Source organism: Schistocerca nitens, chromosome 1 (genome assembly GCF_023898315.1).
Source record: "Schistocerca nitens isolate TAMUIC-IGC-003100 chromosome 1, iqSchNite1.1, whole genome shotgun sequence".
In the NCBI taxonomy this organism is placed as follows: Eukaryota; Metazoa; Arthropoda; class Insecta; order Orthoptera; family Acrididae; genus Schistocerca; species Schistocerca nitens.
Window position 1 is genome coordinate 796409245 of NC_064614.1, and position 20548 is coordinate 796429792.

At 39.9% G+C, this 20548-nt stretch overlaps 1 protein-coding gene across 1 annotated transcript in view; it reads right to left on the minus strand.

The window, feature by feature from the left end:
* Window positions 1–20548, minus strand: part of LOC126262371 (serine protease snake-like) — a 140742-nt gene that overhangs the window by 14700 nt on the left and 105494 nt on the right. Inside the window, exon 5 of the mRNA XM_049958966.1 lies at window positions 940–1202. Within this exon, the coding sequence (XP_049814923.1) occupies window positions 940–1202 (263 nt within the window). The remainder of the gene's footprint in view (window positions 1–939; window positions 1203–20548) is intronic.

Here is a 20548-nt window from a genome sequence, read left to right on the forward strand (position 1 = left end):
CTCAAGTGGCAGAGTCTGCAAGAGGGGCGCTCTGCATCGCGGTGTAGCTTGCTGTCCAGGTTTCGAGAGGGTACGTTTCTGGATGAGGTATAGAATATATTGCTTCCCCCTACTTACACCTCCCGAGGAGATCACGAATGTAAAATTAGAGAGATTCGAGCGCGCACGGAGGCTTTCAGACAGTCGTTCTTCCCGCGAACCATACGCGACTGGAACAGGAAAGGGAGGTAATGACAGTGGCATGTAAAGTGCCCTCCACCACACACCGTTGGGTGGCTTGCGGAATATAAATGTAGATGTAGATGTAGAACTTTACATCGTAATCAGAATAACACAGGTACAACAATATTGTGGGTATAATCATGGTTCCATAGGCAATCACAAAAATTTTTCCATGATAACATTGACCATCTTATCTCATAGTGGATTAAATGTGTTAACAATTGTTGTGATTGCTTTTGAAATAATAAACAGTATACATAGTACTTTTTTCCCATCTGTGTTGTTTTTATTTGATTGCATATTATATTAGTAGCTTCCTCGGTCAGAGGAAGCTAGTAGATAAAGTATGAGAAACTGATGTACACACCCTGTGACACAGTAAAAATTATCATTCTGTGACATGGATCAGAAAAGAGCAATGATTTTTCTGGGTTATGTTGGATCCATCTGTAAGTTGACACTTCCTCTATTGAATTCAATGTTTGTCATATCTCTCTCTCTCTCTCTCTCTCTCTCTCTCTCTCTCTCTCTCTCTCTCTCTCTCTCTTTTACATCTGTTTATGCTTGTCCATACTGGGGACAATATAGGAGTGAAACAGTTAAGCTCTGTAAGAGTATTCAAAATATGCTAGACACTTATATAGAGAAACTAATAGAAAGCCATTTGTAAGCATGCATTACACTGGTATTTAAAATTGTTATATAAAACAAACTTACGCCAATCCTGACGACCAAATCCTGTGGCAATGCCCTTATCAAATGCTGGAGGGGCAAAAGTGTCATACAGACATGCAGGCCTTACAAAACCAGTAAACGAAACATCACGGTCCAGCTCAAAGATGGCAATGTCATTATAGCGTTTGGGCGGATTGTATCTTGGATGGCGTATCCGACGTACAATATTAAACTCCTGGGGCTCTGTGTTAGTATTTGTTTCATTCAACAACAAGGCTCCAAGAAGTACTCGCCTAGCACACCCCCTGGATACAAAAACCAATTATTTTTATACTGCAGTTTATTAACCAAAACAAAAAATACAAAAACAAAGTTTATTCAATACAATAAATATGCCAAGAAAACCACAGAGAACACATGTAAAGATGATTTGAATACTACTTTGTTTTATTTGAAATATACAGCAGAGTCCCACTAATCCAAACCCCGGTAATCTGAATGTTCAGTTAATGCGAATATGAAAAATGTAAATCTAAGTATGGAAAACTGTGTGGTTAACTGCTGTACATACACACTATTTTAATTTACACAGTACAGTAAACATGTATTAGCAAAATTGGCAAGAAAACATTAGGTTTAAACAACACATAACAATGAAAGAAAAGCTGTCAAACTTACTAAAATACAGCAGACATTTTTCCCTACTTTTTAGATGACAAAAACACAGTCCTTGTTTTTTGGCATAATGAAGACAGTCTGTTATATGACACATAGTTGTGCCATCATTTCATAAACATCAAGTCAGCAGGTGTAGAAATGGGCTGTTGCTCCAAATAACATAGTGCGAGTCAAGGGATTCTGCTGCTTGACTGTGTGGCACCAGCTCTCCTTTGTCGCTTTCAGGCTCATTTTCACTTCCGTCACAGCAGTCCACTTCTTCCTGGTCTTGAGTCACAGCAGCAACTAAATCAGTGTCAGTAAGGTTCTCCACACATGCCCCATCCGCTGCCATCTGCTCATCTAACATCTCCTTCACTAGCTTCTTCACATCTAGGGATTGTCTGTATCATCTGTAGTAGATTTTCCTCTTCATTTTGAACTAAGTTGTCCTGAAAGTCAAGAGATGCCCACAGTTTTCTCCATGATTTTCTCAGAGTATTTTCTGAAATATTCTGCCATGCCTCAGCGGCCCAATAAACAACATCCTTCACATTGGTCTTTTTTATTTTGTTCACTAAAGGAATGCTATCATCTTGGACCAGCATTCTTAAAAATTGTTTTCTGTAAATCAGTTTCAATGTTTGCAGTACGCCCTGGTCCATCAGCTGTAGTGGTGTAACATTCGGCGGCAAAAACTTCGCCACAATTTCTCCATCATATAATTCCTCAGTGCTGGGGTGAGATGGCACATTATCAATCAAAATGATTGCATGGGAAGACAAATGATTTTCCTTAGAAAACTGTCGAACAGAGAGAACAAACTGGTCATGAAACCATTCTTTGAACAGCTTACCACAAGATACCGTGCCAATGTGGTATGGCTTACATAGGTCAAACCACACGCATCGTGAAAGAACGCTGCACTGAACATCAATGTTACACCCGCCTTTTGCAGCCAAGTAAATCCAGTATTTCTACTGGACATTCAATGGAGTATGAGAAAACAATGATTTTGCCCACAGCAACGTCTTTCTGGGACTCCATTATTAAAGAATCCGTAGAAATACAACTGGCAGAAAATCTGTTAAACCGTGACAACAGCTACCAGCTGGACAGTGCATGGAATCCCACCATCTCCACAATTTGCTCAAATCGAAGACGACAGAGTGCGTCGACGGCCGTGGCAAACAGCAATGCAGAGAGCGACTGAGTTCCGCTATTCCACCAGTGAGGACGCTGCCAGCAGGCAGTGTTGGTTCAACTATCAAGTTTTCGACGCATGCGCAGAATAGTTACAGTACGCCATATACTGCGGAGCGGAGGACGTTATCGCCAGTCTGCTATGGCTCACCTGAAGATGACTGGCAGGTGCTCAATTGAAATATCATGCGAAGTATTTAACGACGACCAGCTGCAAGCCTGAAATTTGTTTGAACAGTCAATTCGCCGGGAAAATTTTAAAATTCACATCAGACGCCTTTACGGGGAGGAGATGGCCTCACATATATGAAGTTTCGAGAAGCTATGTAGTAAAAGGGCAAAGCTTTTAAGTTCATTAACCTTTTTATTGAGATGTCGGGACCATGGCATAATACCAAAATTTGCTAGACTGACTCATTTCATTAAGGCTGCTACTGCACGGAAGATTACTGAGAAGGTTAGTCATGCTATTGTCAAGGAGAGGATTTGCTATACAAGACGAAGGTTAGATGCTATTTCAGCAGAACTTTACCAGTTACATCTGAAGGTTGCAAGGTATCTTTCTCCTGTATCATGGGACTGGGTCGTTGGAGTGACTTCGGCCAAGTTCGAGTGGATCCACAATGATTCTAATTGTCGGCAGATATCAAAATTTGATCAACTGTTGCCACAGAAGCCGTCGCCAGAAGGGATAATGGTACGACATTCCGTTGTCAAATTCGCGGAGAAGAATTTGGACGACGCTACACTGTCTGTATTAAGCAAGGGACTCAATTTTGCACCTACACCTACAGCACCACCATTAATAAGTATTTTGAGTGGTGTTGAAGAAGCTGTATGACGTCTTCCTTTGGATGTCGCAGACGAAATAAGAAGGGAAACTTGCTGTGCTCTGTTGAAGGCTCCTACTCAACGCAGTAATTTAACCTCTGCAGAAAGGGCTCCATTACAAAATCTGAGAGAGGACCCTGACGTAGTGGTATTGAAAGCTCACAAAGGTAATGCAACTGTTTTGTTACCTCGTGGTGTGTATAAAGATAAGATGTATGGTTTGCTAAGTGACTCTACCTATAGGAGGATTGATTACGATCCTACAGGACGTGTGCAGCGAAAAACTTCAGCACTATTAAATTCCTCCTCCTTACCGAAAGAGACCATCAAGAGGTTAAAACCACATGGTTGTGTACCTCCAAGACTGTATGGCCTTCCAAAGATTCATAAAGAGGGTCTTCCTCCGCGTCCAATAGTGAGCAACATTGGAGCTCCTACATATGATTTAGCTAAACATCTCGCTTCCTTACTGAGACCTTTCGTAGGCAAGTGCTCACATCACATACGAAACTCAGCTGATTTTATCAATAGACTGGGGGCTCTTCGTCTTAGCAGTGTAGACCTTCTAGTAAGTTTTGATGTGGTCTCACTTTTTACAAAAGTTCCTCTTGCAGATTCTTTGACACTGATTGGTAACATGTTTCCTGTTGATATCACTGCTTTGTTCAGGCACTCACTTTCCTCAACTTATTTTATGTTTAATCAAGAATATTTTGAACAGACTGACGGTGTCGCCATGGGTAGCCCCCTGTCTCCTTTGGTCGCCAACCTTTTTATGGAGGATTTTGAAGACAGAGCACTTGAATCAGCTGCCCTGAAGCCAACAGTTTTTTGGTGGTATGTGGATGACACTTTCATGGTGTGGCCTCATGGAGAAGATAAATTAATGGAGTTTCTACATCACCTCAACTCCATTCATAGCACCATCCTGTTCACCATGGAAATAGAGAAAGATGGTTGTTTGCCTTTCTTGGATATCCTGGTTCGAAGGAAGAATGATGGTTCTCTAGGGCATTCAGTTTACCGAAAACCCACTCATACTGATTTGTACCTGCAAGCATCGAGTTGGCATCACCCATCGCAAACCATGAGTTTGCTTAAAACACTTGTTCATAGATAGCTTATCTCAAGAACTCGCCCATCTAAAGACAGTATTCAGCGAAAATGGGTATTCCATCCGGCAGATTAACAGGGCACTAACAGTTAAAACTAAGAAGCAGGAAGTGAATAAAGAGGAGAACATGCCGGAACAATCTTTAGCTTTTCTTCCTTTCGTTGGCAACACTTCGTTTAAAATAGCAAGAATCCTCCGAAAATTTCAGGTAAAAGTGGTTTTCCGCCCACCATCGAAGATTGTGGACCTTGTGGGATCAGTTAAGGACAATCTGTTACTACGAAAGGCCGGAATTTACAAGATACCGTGCCAATGTGGTATGGCTTACATAGGTCAAACCACATGCACCGTGAAAGAACGCTGCACTGAACATCAACGTTACACCCGCCTTTTGCAGCCAAGCAAGTCCGCTATTGCTGAACATTGTATTTCTACTGGACATTCAATGGAGTATGAGAAAACAATGATTTTGTCCACAGCAACGTCTTTCTGGGAATCCATTATTAAAGAATCCGTAGAAATACAACTGGCAGAAAGTCTGTTAAACCGTCACAGCGGCTACCAGCTGGACAGTGCATGGAATCCCATCATCTCCACGATTTGCTCAAATCGAAGACGACAGAGTGCGTCGACGGCCATGGCAAACAGCAACGCAGAGGGCGACTGAGTTCCGCTATTCCACCAGCGAGGGTGCTGCCAGCGGGCAGTGTTGGTTCAATTATCAAATTTTCAACGCATGCGCAGAATAGTTACAGTACGCTATATATTGCGGAGCGGAGGACGTTATCGCCAGTCTGCGATGGCTCACCTGAAGATGACTGGCAGGTGCCCAGTTGAAATATCGTGCGAAGTATTGAACGACGACCGGCTGCAAGCCCGAAATTTGTTTGAACAGCTTATCACCCATCCATGCTTTTGTCTGGTTGTGATAAATTACGGGTAAGGACTTCACGTTGCAGTTTTTAAAAGATCTGGGCGTAGCAGATTTGCTGATCAGCATTAAAGGCAGCTTGTGATTACCAGCAGCATATCTGCCCACTAATAAAGTCGTATGATCTATGCACATCTTAAAACCAGGAGCATTGGCTTCTGCTTTTGATGTCAGGCTTTTTGTTGGCAATGCCCTAAAATTAAGGCCACTCTAGTCAGTATTATAAATTTGTTGGGGAGAATACTTTCCCTCTCTTATCATTTTGTTTTTCAAACTCGCCCAAGTATTTCTTCGCTGCATTACAGTCAGAAGAAATTTCTCTCCAGTAATTGTTATCTGGTGGATTCCATGATATTTTTTGAATCTGTCCAACCAACCCACACTCTCACTAAAAGACTCATCACCATTCATTAACTTTTACAGGTAAACAGCCTTCTCCTGAACCATGTCCCACTCAAAGGAATTCCCCTTCCTCTTTCTTGCGTAATCCAAAGGGAAAGAGCTTCATCCACTTTATCGTACTGGGACTGTTTCAAAGTCTGTCAAATTTCAAGTGTTTTCCCTGAAGACGTGGCACAGAACTGTTCAAGCTTCACTCGGTTCATGTTCCAATCACAAATGGTTGCTTTACCAACACCTAGTTCCGTTGCCAGTTTATACACATTTTCACCATTGTCTATCCGCTTCAGTGCATTCAGTTTTTCTTTGAGAGGTAACGTTGTATGTTTCTGTTTACTCATTATGAAAATATTTTAACGCAAGCAAAATGTTGCCAGAACGAGAGTAAAGTAGGTTATGGGGAGCCCATTGTAAAAGTTCATATTTAACTGAGAGTACTTATTCCCTGAAATAAATGTCATATCAAGATACATAAAGTACACTAGCTGTTGTGGTTGAATCATCTTATTTTCCAGGTCCCTGGTCAGGTATATAAAGCACCAAGTTGCCATAGTAAATGTTAACAATGCTGTCACGGTTCATGAAGTAGATGTAGAGAGAGTTGAAAGGAAAACATGCTCAACTGCAATGATCACCATCTTATAGCTGAGGCCTTCAGTCCGAAGACTGTGTTGATTTACTAAATTGTGCAATCCTCTTCATAACTACTACAATCTACATCCATCTGAACCTGCTGACTATAGACAAGCCATGATCTTCCTCTACAGTTTCTACCTTGCACCCACAAACCACCTTGCATTACCAATATGACGATTCCTTGACGGCTCACAATGTGCCCTACAAAACTGCCCTTCTTTAAGCCAAGTTGTGCAGTAAATTTCTTTTCTCCCAGTTTGAATGAGTACCTCCTCATTAGTTATCCACTCTACACACCTAATCTTAAATGATCTCCCGTAGCACCACATTTCAAAAGTTGCTAGTCTTTTTTTGTTTGAACTGTTTACCTTCAATATTTCACTTTTGTGCCATGATATCTAAAGAAATTACTTCTGAACACTTAAATTTATAGTTGCTGTCAAGAAATTTCAGTGTTAAGAACTTTGTATTTTTCACAAACATTTCTGTTGCTATTACTGACACACGTGTCATATCCCCTCTACTTGAATCACTGTCAGCTATTTTGCTACACAAATAGCAAAAGCTATTTACTATTTTTTATTTTTATTGTCTCATTTCCTAATTCAATTCCTTACTATCATCTGATCTGATTCAACTACACTCCTGGAAATTGAAATAAGAACACCGTGAATTCATTGCCCCAGGAAGGGGAAACTTGATTGACACATTCCCGGGGTCAGATACATCACATGATCACACTGACAGAACCACAGGCACATAGACACAGGCAACAGAGCATGCACAAAGTCGGCACTAGTACAGTGTATATCCACCTTTCGCAGCAATGCAGGCTGCTATTCTCCCATGGAGACGATCGTAGAGATGCTGGATGTAGTCCTGTGGAACGGCTTGCCATGCCATTTCCACCTGGCGCCTCAGTTGGACCAGCGTTCGTGCTGGACGTGCAGACAGCGTGAGACGACGCTTCATCCAGTCCCAAACATGCTCAATGGGGGACAGATCCGGAGATCTTGCTGGCCAGGGTAGTTGACTTACACCTTCTAGAGCACGTTGGGTGGCACGGGATACATGCGGACGTGCATTGTCCTGTTGGAACAGCAAGTTCCCTTGCCGGTCTAGGAATGGTAGAACGATGGGTTCGATGACGGTTTGGATGTACCGTGCACTATTCAGTGTCCCCTCGACGATCACCAGTGGTGTACGGCCAGTGTAGGAGATCGCTCCCCACACCATGATGCCGGGTGTTGGCCCTGTGTGCCTCGGTCGTATGCAGTCCTGATTGTGGCGCTCACCTGCACGGCGCCAAACACGCATACGACCATCATTGGCACCAAGGCAGAAGCGACTCTCATCGCTGAAGACGACACGTCTCCATTCGTCCCTCCATTCACGCCTGTCGCGACACCACTGGAGGCGGGCTGCACGATGTTGGGGCGTGAGCGGAAGACGGCCTAACGGTGTGCGGGACCGTAGCCCAGCTTCATGGAGACGGTTGCGAATGGTCCTCGCCGATACCCCAGGAGCAACAGTGTCCCTAATTTGCTGGGAAGTGGCGGTGCGGTCCCCTACGGCACTGCGTAGGATCCTACGGTCTTGGCGTGCATCCGTGCGTCGCTGCGGTCCGGTCCCAGGTCGACGGGCACGTGCACCTTCCGCCGACCACTGGCGACAACATCGATGTACTGTGGAGACCTCACGCCCCACGTGTTGAGCAATTCGGCGGTACGTCCACCCGGCCTCCCGCATGCCCACTATACGCCCTCGCTCAAAGTCCGTCAACTGCACATACGGTTCACGTCCACGCTGTCGCGGCATGCTACCAGTGTTAAAGACTGCGATGGAACTCCGTATGCCACGGCAAACTGGCTGACACTGACGGCGGCGGTGCACAAATGCTGCGCAGCTAGCGCCATTCGACGGCCAACACCGCGGTTCCTGGTGTGTCCGCTGTGCCGTGCGTGTGATCATTGCTTGTACAGCCCTCTCGCAGTGTCCGGAGCAAGTATGGTGGGTCTGACACACCGGTGTCAATGTGTTCTTTTTTCCATTTCCAGGAGTGTACATTTAATTACTCTTGTTTTATTTTTGTTTATATTAGTTTTATAATACCTTTTCCAGACTATATCCAATTTGTTCAGCTGTTATTCCAAACACAACACTATCTCTGACAAACTTTCCATGTCTTCAGCAAAGCTCAAAGTTTTAATTTCTTCTTGCTGATCTTAAATCCTTTTCCCAAATTTCACCTTGGTCATGTTCAGACTGAGTAACATCTGGAGTAGGCTACAACCCATTCTCACTCCCTTTTCATTGTCTGCCTCCCTATCATATCTTTTGACTAATAACTGGTCTGGTTTCTGTACAAGTTGCAGGCTATCTTCTCCTCCCTGAATTTTATCCTTGCTACCTTCACAGCTCCAAAAAGTGTATTCCAGTGAACACAGTCAAAAGCTGTTCCCCTATTTACAAATGCTACAAATGAGAGTTTTCATTTCTTCAGTCTATGTTCTAAGAAAATTCTTATTATCAGTAATGCCATGCATGTGCATATTTTTCCTCAGACCTCAAATTTATCTTCACCGAAGTCAGTTTCTACCTGTCTTCCCATTCTGCTGCAAATAATTTCTATCAGTGTCCTGCAGCCATGCATTATTAAACTGATTCTACAGTAATATTCACACTGGCAGCACCACCTTCTTTGGAATTGGAACTATTATATTATTCTTGAAGTCCATGGGAATTTCACCTATCTCTGTAATGTTGCATAGCAGCTGAGTAGTTTTGTCATGACATGCTGTCCCGGGGATACCAAAAATTCTGAGTGAATGTTATCTACTCAAAGTGCCTCATTTTGAATTAGACCTTTCAGTGCTCTGTGAGATTCTTCCTGCAGTACCATATCTTCCATCTCATTGTTTAACTCCTTTTCACTTTTCATTATATTGTCTTCAAATTTGTTTCAATCTACAGCTCTTCTATAAATTCCTTTCACCTTCAGTCTCCCTCCCCCCCCCCCCTTTTTGTTTATCACTGGCTTTTCATCTGAGCTCCTGATAGTCATACAGCTGCTACTCTTTTCTCTGAAGGTTTTTTTTAATATTCTCACAGGCAACAATTTATCTTTGTAATAGTCAGGCAAGCCTTTACAACTTTTCATTTCTTTCTAGCCATTCCTGCTTGGCCATTTTGTATGGTGTCAGTCTCATTTTTAGTTATCTATATTCCTCTATCTGCTTCTTTTACTGCATTTTTATACTTTTTCCTCTTGTCATTTAAATTCAATATCTCTTGTGTTATCCAAGGACCTGTATGGACTCTTGTTTTTTTTGCCTATTTAATCCACTGCTGCCTTCACTACTTCATCACCCAAAGCTATCATTTGCCTTCTCTTATATTATCTTTTCCTGTTTTAGTCAATTGTTACCTGAAGTTCCCTTTAAAACTCTCCACAAGCAGTGATTCTTTCAATTTATCTGACACACTTCTTAATTTCCTGACTTTCTACTTTTTTTAATCTTCAGTTTGTAGCCGGTAAATTATGGGCAGTCCATGTCTAGCCCTTGAAATATTTTCCAGTTTAAAATCTGGTTTTTAAAATCTCTTGTCTTACCATTATATGAACACCAAATCTTTCCTATATACCTTATTTCATGATTCTTCAACCCAGTGTTAGCGGTGATAGAATTGTGCGTCTCCTTTCATTTCTTTCCTACAGTTCATGTTCTCCTATTGTCTTGTTTTCCTCCTTTTGCTACTACTGAAATCCATCCCCCATTACAATTAAATTTTTGTCTTTCTTAACAACCTGACTTTTTAATGTCATACTCTTTCAATCTCTTCCTCACCTGTGGAGCTAGTAGGTCTATAAAAATGTACTACTGTGGTGAATGTTGGTATTTTATTAATCTCAGTTGTGAGATGCATTCACTATACTGTTTATAGATGCTCACCTACATTTCTGTTTTCTTATTAATCTTGAGATCTACTCCTCCACTAGCACTATACAATAACTTTGTGCTTAGATAACCAGAAGCTCTGTTATCCCTGCCTCCATGCTTCAATAGTTGCTACTGTATTCAATTTCAACCTGTCCATTGCTCTTTTTAAATCCTCCAACTCACCTACTTGATTAAGTGTTCAACATTCTACACTCCAGACCATAGAACTGCAGATTTGTCTTTCTGGGTGAAAAAATCTTCCTGAGTAGTTCCTGCTCAGAGATCTGAAAGAAGTACTTTTCTACCTCCGGAATGTTTTACCCAAGAAAATGTCATCATTAAAACATACAGTAGAACTAATGTCCTCAGGAAGTGCAACAGCTGTAGTTTCCCCTTAGTTTCAGCTATTCATAGTACCAACATAGCTATGCAATATTGCTTAAATCTTATTATGCCCAATGAGTCAGTCATCCAGACTGTTCCCCTGCAACTATTGAAAAGACTGCTGACCCTCTTGAAGAATGGTATGTTAATTTGGCCTCTCCACAGATACAGCCAATGTAGGTGCACTTACAGTTTAGCTATCTGTTACATTAAGGAGCGAAAGTCCACTACCAGCCCTCCTGGGCTAAGGTCCATAGTTTATGGGTTCATCTTGTCTCCTCGATTAAATGGAGTGTGGCATCTGCCAAATATGGCACTAGTAACAAATAAATGGTAGCAATGACTAACAAAAGAGCAATGACTAACAAATTAGAAATAAATAAATAATAACTAATAATAAGTAACTACCACTTTTGTCCAATCACTGATAAAAGGATCATAAGCTTTACGAGTGTACCTGTATGTAATTTGAGCTTTTGAAGACATTTTAGTTTTCTCTTCAAGTAGCCTTACGATTAATGATACGAGACTTTCTGACTTAAGTTTTCTGTAGCCTTTTTCTACAAAATATTCAACATTCATTGACAATCATATTTAGTGGATTATGAGCTCCTGTGTAGCATCATCATTATCTGTCCTATCTACAGTTTCCTTATTGCGCATGTTTCACCCAGTTACCCAATCCCTTATAGAAGCTAATATTTTGTCACTCACAGTTATTTTCTTGATCTGGCAACTATTGGGATTTTTCCTAGGCTGTGCTTTTGGCATGTACTTATACTGGAAACAGTTGGTGAAGAGATACAGGACCCATTTCAGGCTACTTGTCGAAATGTTTAAACTGCATCTTTAAGTATGTCATCAAATACAGCAGTCTCACTACATTTGTGTCTCTGGCTCAGTTAAGCTTGGGGTTTAAGAGATCGTCACACATTTGTAGGCACCCCGTCCTTCACCCCCACCCCACACACCCCACTCACACATATTTTTCCCTTTCTTTGGATGCCCTTTAGTCTTTTTGTTCAAATATAAGTGATAAGCTGTTTAACTCAGACTTCCCTCCATTTTTAGACTCAGTTTGTAATTCTTAGTACTTTTTAGGCATGTAGGACGCTATGGCATAATTTAAGATGAGAAATAATTACTGCTTTCTAGTAGGAGAGACCTAAGTTTATGACTTGTCCAGGTACCCAGTGCCTTAAAACTGAAATGTTTATTTTGTAGTGTGCTGCTTCTTTTCATTTTAAAAGCAAGATTTCCCATCTTGTTAAGTAAGGTCTAACCAATAATAGAGATTTGTTATGTAAGAAAATCAAAATAACAGTTATCCTCATACAGATAAAAACAAAATAATTACCAACTTTCAATCAGGATTGATTAGAGAAAAAAGAGAGGAGAATCACCAGGGAGTCATTGTTACACCAAAGAAGGGACAAAATGAAATTTTGAACATCAGTAAGTAAAATAAAATATGGTGGAAAAACTGTTGTTTGTACATACAAGTGATCTAGGTTCAATTCCAGTACTGCCATCAATTTTTCTTGATGGAAGGACTGCTACAGAGCACACTCAGCTTGTGATACCAACTGAGGAGTTACTTGATTGAGAATTAGCAGCTCCAAGTTCTGGAAAGTCGGCAACATGGCCAGGAAAGCAGTGCGCTGATCATATGCCCCTTGATATTGCATCCATATTATGCCATTGCATTGCAAGAGGATGATATGGTATCAGCCAACATCCATTGGGTCTTAATAACCTTAACACACAGCTTGTTTGTGTGTTTTTAAACTCTGAGGCTATAGAATCCTTGTAAATGTCTAGAGCTTTTCTGAGTGAAAAATTATTGTAATCCATGGAAGTATCAAAGAATATCTTCTGATTAGATTTTTAGTTTTTATCTTTACATGGAAATTTAATTCAATTAATCATTATGGTGACCCCTGACCCTGTGTTGTCTCTCTAAAATTCTTTCAAATATTTACGATTACTTTTATGCAAATCTTTCTTTTGCAGGTGACCAAATGACTTTAGATGAATTAGAGGGTGAATTTCAGCAGAGAATGTAAAACCCTGATGAACCTAGCACTCCAGTACAATTTGAATCTCACTACCACCAACACTAAATTCTGGCATTTAAAGAAAATGATTCAGTATGGGCTAAGACAAAGGTGTGAGGGCAGGAAGATGACACTTCTCTTGTTTGTTTAGTAAATATTTAGCTCCAGTCATTAGAAACATTGTTATTCAAGAGATTAACTGATGCAATTTTTTTACAGGAATCTTATGTAACAGTGTTATTAACATTTAAGTGTTTTTGAATCATGACCTGTATTCTTGGCCCTAATAAACATAATAGTGCATTTGTTCAAAGACTAATGAATGACTTAGAATTTAGCTCTGGGTTTAACAACTTACAGGAGTCAACTGATGGGAAAGAATCATTTTTAGTGAAGAAATAGCAACCACATCTCTGTGCAGGAGAAGTGGAAATTTTGAAATGAAAGTGAACAGATATACGATGCACATAAATGACAAATGATTGGCTGTAAGATGTACAGAACTGTAAGTGCATAAGATAAATTATTCCAAGCTGCTGGTTGTGACTATATAACTGAGAAATTGCATTACCGTAAAATTTGCCAATCATGAAAAATGCATCTATGAGATTCTTTTGATACAGTGGGTATACAATGTTTATTCAGGATACATCATTAGTTCAATCACATTCAACAGAGAAGAGAGAAGAATAGGTAAGGTTGGGCCAGAGCTTTCTCAGTCATACTTTCTGTTTACAGTGCTGAATCACATTGCTTCAAAGCAAAAAATAATATAAATTACAGTAGTTCAAAAGAGAAATGTCCTTTGCATCCTGCACATTAAGTTTTCTTATTTATCTTGTACACCCAGACACATTTAGCCTTAGTTACAAGGCATTTTCAGTGGGTGTCCTGAAATATTACACAATTTTTTTGTTTTGCACACACCAGAAGCTTATTCATCCCACTTTCAACCTGCACGTGCTTGCCTGTTCACAGGCAGGCAAGCTGCCACATGTTATTGGCACAACAGGCAGGCTCGCTCTGCTACACTATGTAGCAGTTGGTTCTGTACGGTTTCATTGTAAAGTTATGAGTAAGGTTCTTAAGTTATTGAAAACTCCTTTTTTAATCAAGGGATGCAATGAAATATATATTCATTTTGAATTGCTGTGGGCCAGAAAATGATTTTATTTTCCCTTTTTTCTTTTTGGAGTATTATGGCTTACTTATTTCTTTTGATATGAATTTTTTTTTTTTTTTTTTTTTGCAACTTCATCCCATTTTGGCTACTGCTGGCTGCCCTGAAATTTAACCAGCATCAGGTCAGCTCTAATACAGAAGTAAGTTGAACCATTTCTGAAAGTTGAGATCCTTTGCATCTAAAAACCTAAATATGTCTTAGCTTTTTAGTGTTTCAGCCGAGTATGACCCCAGTTATACCAGTTTTTACTTTTTCCAGGATGCTTATTGCAGACTTGCTGAATTCATTCTAAGTGGCCAAAATGGTTCAATTCTAAATTTACCAAATGCATTTTAACAAACACGAAGTACGTTTTTCATATTATGTTAATCTAAAAAGTATACGTATGAAAGAAGAAACACTTTTTTTTTCATACTAAGCTTTCTTCACACTGTGTTTCATACCCCCAGATGTAGCTTTTAATGTCCACTGAGCCATATTTTTCTCTTATTTCAACCAATGTTTGCCCTAAATTCAGAAAACTTATACATTGTTGAAGTGCCTCAGGTCATTGGCATACATTTCCGCATACTTATGAGCCATTAAATCTTTGTCCTCTTCCTAAATATAGAGTGAGTAAACTGCTGGTATAATTTAAAAACACATCACTGCATACTCCAGGTTCCAGAATGAGTTTACACAGTTTGAACTGAGAGAGACCAGTTTGAACCGAGAGAATGTGTGCGCACATTTTTTAAATTTTATTATTATTATTATTATTATTATTATTATTATTGTTATTATTATTATTGTTATTATTATTGTTTTATTCTTGTGATAGAAACAGGATTTTTGATCATCGATTGAGATTACTGTCTGTCATATGATCAGTGTAAACAGTTAGTAGCCAATCATATTTGCTTGGTCATTTAGTAGTCTCTTCCTTTCAGTCTTTGTTTTGTATGTGTGGTAATTTTCCTATAAGGTTAGGAGGTGTCTCATTTATTCTAACTACACTCATGTCTCTCTCTCTCTCTCTCTCTCTCTCTCTCTCTCTCTCTCCCCCCCCCCCCCCCCCAGTAGGTTTTTGATTATTTTCTCTTAAATGTTTTGCAAAAATTGAGTGGCCTGTCCCATATTTCCAGGCTCTGATAAGTTCTTTGTGCGGGGTGACAAATGTTCTGCTGGTTTGCCCTACATATTTTTCATCAAATGTGTTGCATTGTAGTTGGTATATTCCTTCATTCTGTTAGATATCTGTGTCTTTTGTTATTTTTGGAAAGTAATTTTGGACCGAACTGTGTTTTGAATGCAATGTTTATGTCATGTCTTTTGAAAATGTTTGTTACCTTATGTGCGAGTTTGTGCTTGTAGGTCATTGTGTACCATCGTGAATCTTCTTTCTTGTTTTGATGTATTCTGTGTGATGATGATGATCTGTTGCTGTGTGTGCTTGTTTCTGTGGTGTGTTGTTCTGTTGCCGTGCATGCTTGGTTGTGCGATTGTTTGTTGTGCTCTTGTTTTTGCATGAGTATGTGTCATGTTTATTGCCTGTATCTATTGTTTAATGTTTTTGTTTAACTTTGTGACTAATTGCTGTTGTACACATTGTTTGTTGCTATTTGTGTGATGATGTCTAGTTCTTTCTGCTAGCTTTCTGTGCTGACTGGTACTGTGTTGAGTCTATGAAGCACGTAATCTGAGTGCTGATTGCTTCTGTGAGTGTGGGTGATTTGAAGTCTGACATATGAAAATGTCTGTTGTAGGTTTACGGTAAATTTCAAAGCTCTGCTGATTGTTTTATTTTTTTATGGTTATATCTAAGAAGTTTATTTGGTTGTCACTCCTTTCTCCATTCTGACACTCATATTTTTTGTATTGTGTTTATATCTGCATGCAATTTATCAATTTTTGCTGGACATTCATCAATTAAACAAAGGATATCATCCACATATCTGATCCAATAAAGTATGTTTTAATTCATAGTGATAATGTTTCCAAAAATTTGGTTTTCACATGGTTTATGGAAATGTTGGCTACGACACCTGACACTGAGGATCCCATTGGTAGCCCATCTTTTAGTAAATAGTACTCATTATTAAACTGAAGGTAGTTCTGCTCAGTCATCAGTTCTAACAATTTGTGTATTTCTGTGACGTATTCATGTGGTAGGTGACTGTTATCCTTCAGGTTTTGTTGTATGATGTCTATTATTTCTGCTACTGGTATGTCAGAGCCATATTTTCTATGTTGAAAGAGAGAAGGATAGATATAAAAATCCCAGACAAAACTTTTATGAGTTGTGGTAACTGAGATGTTTCTTATAGTAGTTCTTCCATTTTATAGGTTTCAGCCAGTAATTTCAACATGTATCCTGCAAATTTGTAAGGGGGAACTTCATTATGTAAAACAATGTACAAATAGCTGTAATTCTTCTGACCACATCAATTGCATGTTAACGCTGAAAGATGGATAAAATAAATAAATTTCATAGATTACAATCACCAACGGCCTTGCCGCAGTGGTAACACTGGTTCCCGTCAGATCACCGAAGTTAAGCGCTGTCGCACTGGAGTAACACTTGGATGGGTGACCATCCGGTCTGCCTAGAGCTGTTGGCAAGCGGGGTGCACTCAGTCTTTGTGAGGCAAATTGGGGAGCTACTTTATTGAGAAGTAGCGGCTCTGGTCTTGTAAACTGACAAAACGGCCGGCAGAATGGTTTGCTGACCACATGCCTCTCCATATCCGCATCCAGTGAGGCCTGTGGGTTGAAGATGACACAGCGGCCGGTCGACACCGTTGGGCCTTCCAAAGCCTGTTTGGACGGAGTTTTCTTTATACTTTACAATCAAACATAAAGGATATTTAGTTTATTGAGCATTGGTTGCATCATAGGATGGGTACAGTGGGTTTACTTGGTATTTGTTTTCCTTTTTCTCAGTCATCTAATGTGTAGCATATGTTTTCAAAGATATCTTTTACCTTACCCTGAAATCTGTTTGTTGGATCTGATTTCGATTTTCTATTATTATTTTGTGAAATGAACTCTTGTGTTTTGTCAGTGTATTGTTGTTTTTCTGTAAGGTCAACTGTATTTCCTTTGTTTGCATAAATAATGATGTTTTCATCTCGGATTTTCTTTCTGAGTTTATTGAGCATTATGGATTCTGTGTTTTATTGTTTTTTCATTCTGTTTTTCCATGCCTGTTTCAATTTTAAGAATTAATTTTTTTATCAGTTCTTTTGCTAGCCCAGTGTTCACACTGGTGTTTTCACACTACTACTCCCGTTTCAAAATAGCTTCTGACTGTATGAGGTTTTCCATGTATTGCTCATCTACTTTTGCATTCACATTATATTTCAGTCCTTTTCCTAACAGCTCTTTTTCTTCGTTGTTTAATTTTGTGGCTGTGAAATTAATCAGTCTTGGGTAAAACTGGTGCATGTGCTTAGGTTCCTTATGGTTCACTTTTGTGTGTTGAGATTTTGTTGTCTCCTGAGCTGTGCTATCTTTTTATGTTTTTTTTCAGTTTTTTTCATGATAGTGTCTGTGCAACGTTTAGCCTTGTTGACCAGATAAAAGAAAACAGTAGTATTATTAACATTATTTGCAAGCTGTACATGATGTTTGCATAACTTTCGAGATGAAGTATGGTCTTTTTTTATGAAATCTGTTTCACAAAAACAGACCTGTTTTATGGCAAGAAAGAGGTAACTCTAATAATGAAACACATGCCAGAAGATCTAGAGGATAAATGTTTGTGTGAAAATACTGTCATAGTATATAAGAACCATTAGGGATCAGACAAAATTTTCACACAACCCAGAATTCAAATTGTCTTTAGAAGGTTACTGTTGGTTTAATGGAAACTTGAAAAATTAGAGCTACCAGCATTATGCAGAGAGATCTTCAATTTGTACATTATGAATGCAACCTTATGTACACACCCATGTCAGGAACAACAGACAGGAAATAATGATTAAATCTGATGAAATACTGGTGGTGCCAACACTGCTTTATGAATATGAATAAGACACACTAGCTAAACAACAGGCCAGAACAAATAATTTATACAGAGATGAGAATGTAATTGTGGCACAATGCATATTACCATATAGAATGAGAAAGAAAGATAACAGACAAGAATTAAAGATGCTGAACGTGAATCACAAAATAATAAAGTATAGTAAGAAATCCCCCCCATGAACCATGGACCTTGCCGTTGGTGGGGAGGCTTGCGTGCCTCAGCGATACAGATGGCCGTACCGTAGGTGCAACCACAACGGAGGGGTATCTGTTGAGAGGCCAGACAAACATGTGGTTCCTGAAGAGGGGCAGCAGCCTTTTCAGTAGTTGCAGGGGCAACAGTCTGGATGATTGACTGATCTGGCCTTGTAACATTAACCAAAACGGCCTTGCTGTGCTGGTACTGCGAACGGCTGAAAGCAAGGGGAAACTACAGCCGTAATTTTTCCCGAGGACATGCAGCTCTACTGTATGATTAAATGATGATGGCGTCCTCTTGGGTAAAATATTCCGGAGGTAAAATAGTCCCCCATTCGGATCTCCGGGCGGGGACTACTCAAGAGGACGTCGTTATCAGGAGAAAGAAAACTGGCGTTCTACGGATCGGAGCGTGGAATGTCAGATCACTTAATCGGGCAGGTAGGTTAGAAAATTTGAAAAGGGAAATGGATAGGTTAAAGTTAGATATAGTGGGAATTAGTGAAGTTCGGTGGCAGGAGGAACAAGACTTTTGGTCACGTGATTACAGGGTTATAAATACAAAATCAAATAGGGGTAATGCAGGAGTAGGTTTAATAATGAATAAAAAAATAGGAGTGCGGGTTAGCTACTACAAACAGCATAGTGAACGCATTATTGTGGCCAAGATAGACACAAAGCCCATGCCTACTACAGTAGTACAAGTTTATATGCCAACTAGCTCTGCAGATGATGAAGAAATAGATGAAATGTATGACGAGATAAAAGAAATTATTCAGGTAGTGAAGGGAGACGAAAATTTAATAGTCATGGGTGACTGGAATTCGTCAGTAGGAAAAGGGAGAGAAGGAAACATAGTAGGTGAATATGGATTGGGGGGAAGGAATGAAAGAGGAAGCCGCCTTGTAGAATTTTGCACAGAGCATAACTTAATCATAGCTAACACTTGGTTCAAGAATCATGAAAGGAGGCTGTATACATGGAAGAAGCCAGGAGATACTGACAGGTTTCAGATAGATTATATAATGGTAAGACAGAGATTTAGGAACCAGGTTTTAAATTGTAAGACATTTCCTGGGGCAGATGTGGATTCTGACCACAATCTATTGGTTATGAACTGCAGATTGAAACTGAAGAAACTGCAAAAAGGTGGGAATTTAAGGAGATGGGACCTGGATAAACTGAAAGAACCAGAGGTTGTAGAGAGTTTCAGGGAGAGCATAAGGGGACAACTGACAGGAATGGGGGAAAGAAATACAGTAGAAGAAGAATGGGTAGCTCTGAGGGATGAAGTAGTGAAGGCAGCAGACGATCAAGTAGGTAAAAAGACGAGGGCTAATAGAAATCCTTGGGTAACAGAAGAAATATTGAATTTAATTGATGAAAGGAGAAAATATAAAAATGCAGTAAATGAAGCAGGCAAAAAGGAATACAAACGTCTCAAAAATGAAATCGACAGGAAGTGCAAAATGGCTAAGCAGGGATGGCTAGAGGACAAATGTAAGGATGTAGAGGCTTGTCTCACTAGGGGTAAGATAGATACTGCCTACAGGAAAATTAAAGAGACCTTTGGAGAGAAGAGAACCACTTGTATGAATATCAAGAGCTCAGATGGAAACCCAGTTCTAAGCAAAGAAGGGAAGGCAGAAAGGTGGAAGGAGTATATAGAGGGTTTATACAAGGGAGATGTACTCGAGGACAATATTATGGAAATGGAAGAGGATGTAGATGAAGACGAAATGGGAGATAAGATACTGCGTGAAGAGTTTGACAGAGCACTGAAAGACCTGAGTCTAAACAAGGCCCCGGGAGTAGACAACATTCCACTAGAACTACTGATGGCCTCGGGAGAGCCAGTCATGACAAAACTCTACCATCTAGTGAGCACGATGTATGAGACAGGTGAAATACCCTCAGACTTCAAGAAGAATATAATAATTCCAATTCCAAAGAAAGCAGGTGTTGACAGATGTGAAAATTACCGAACTATCAGTTTAATAAGTCACAGCTGCAAAATACTAACGCGAATTCTTTACAGACGAATGGAAAAACTGGTAGAAGCCGACCTCGGGGAAGATCAGTTTGGATTCCGTAGAAATGTTGGAACAC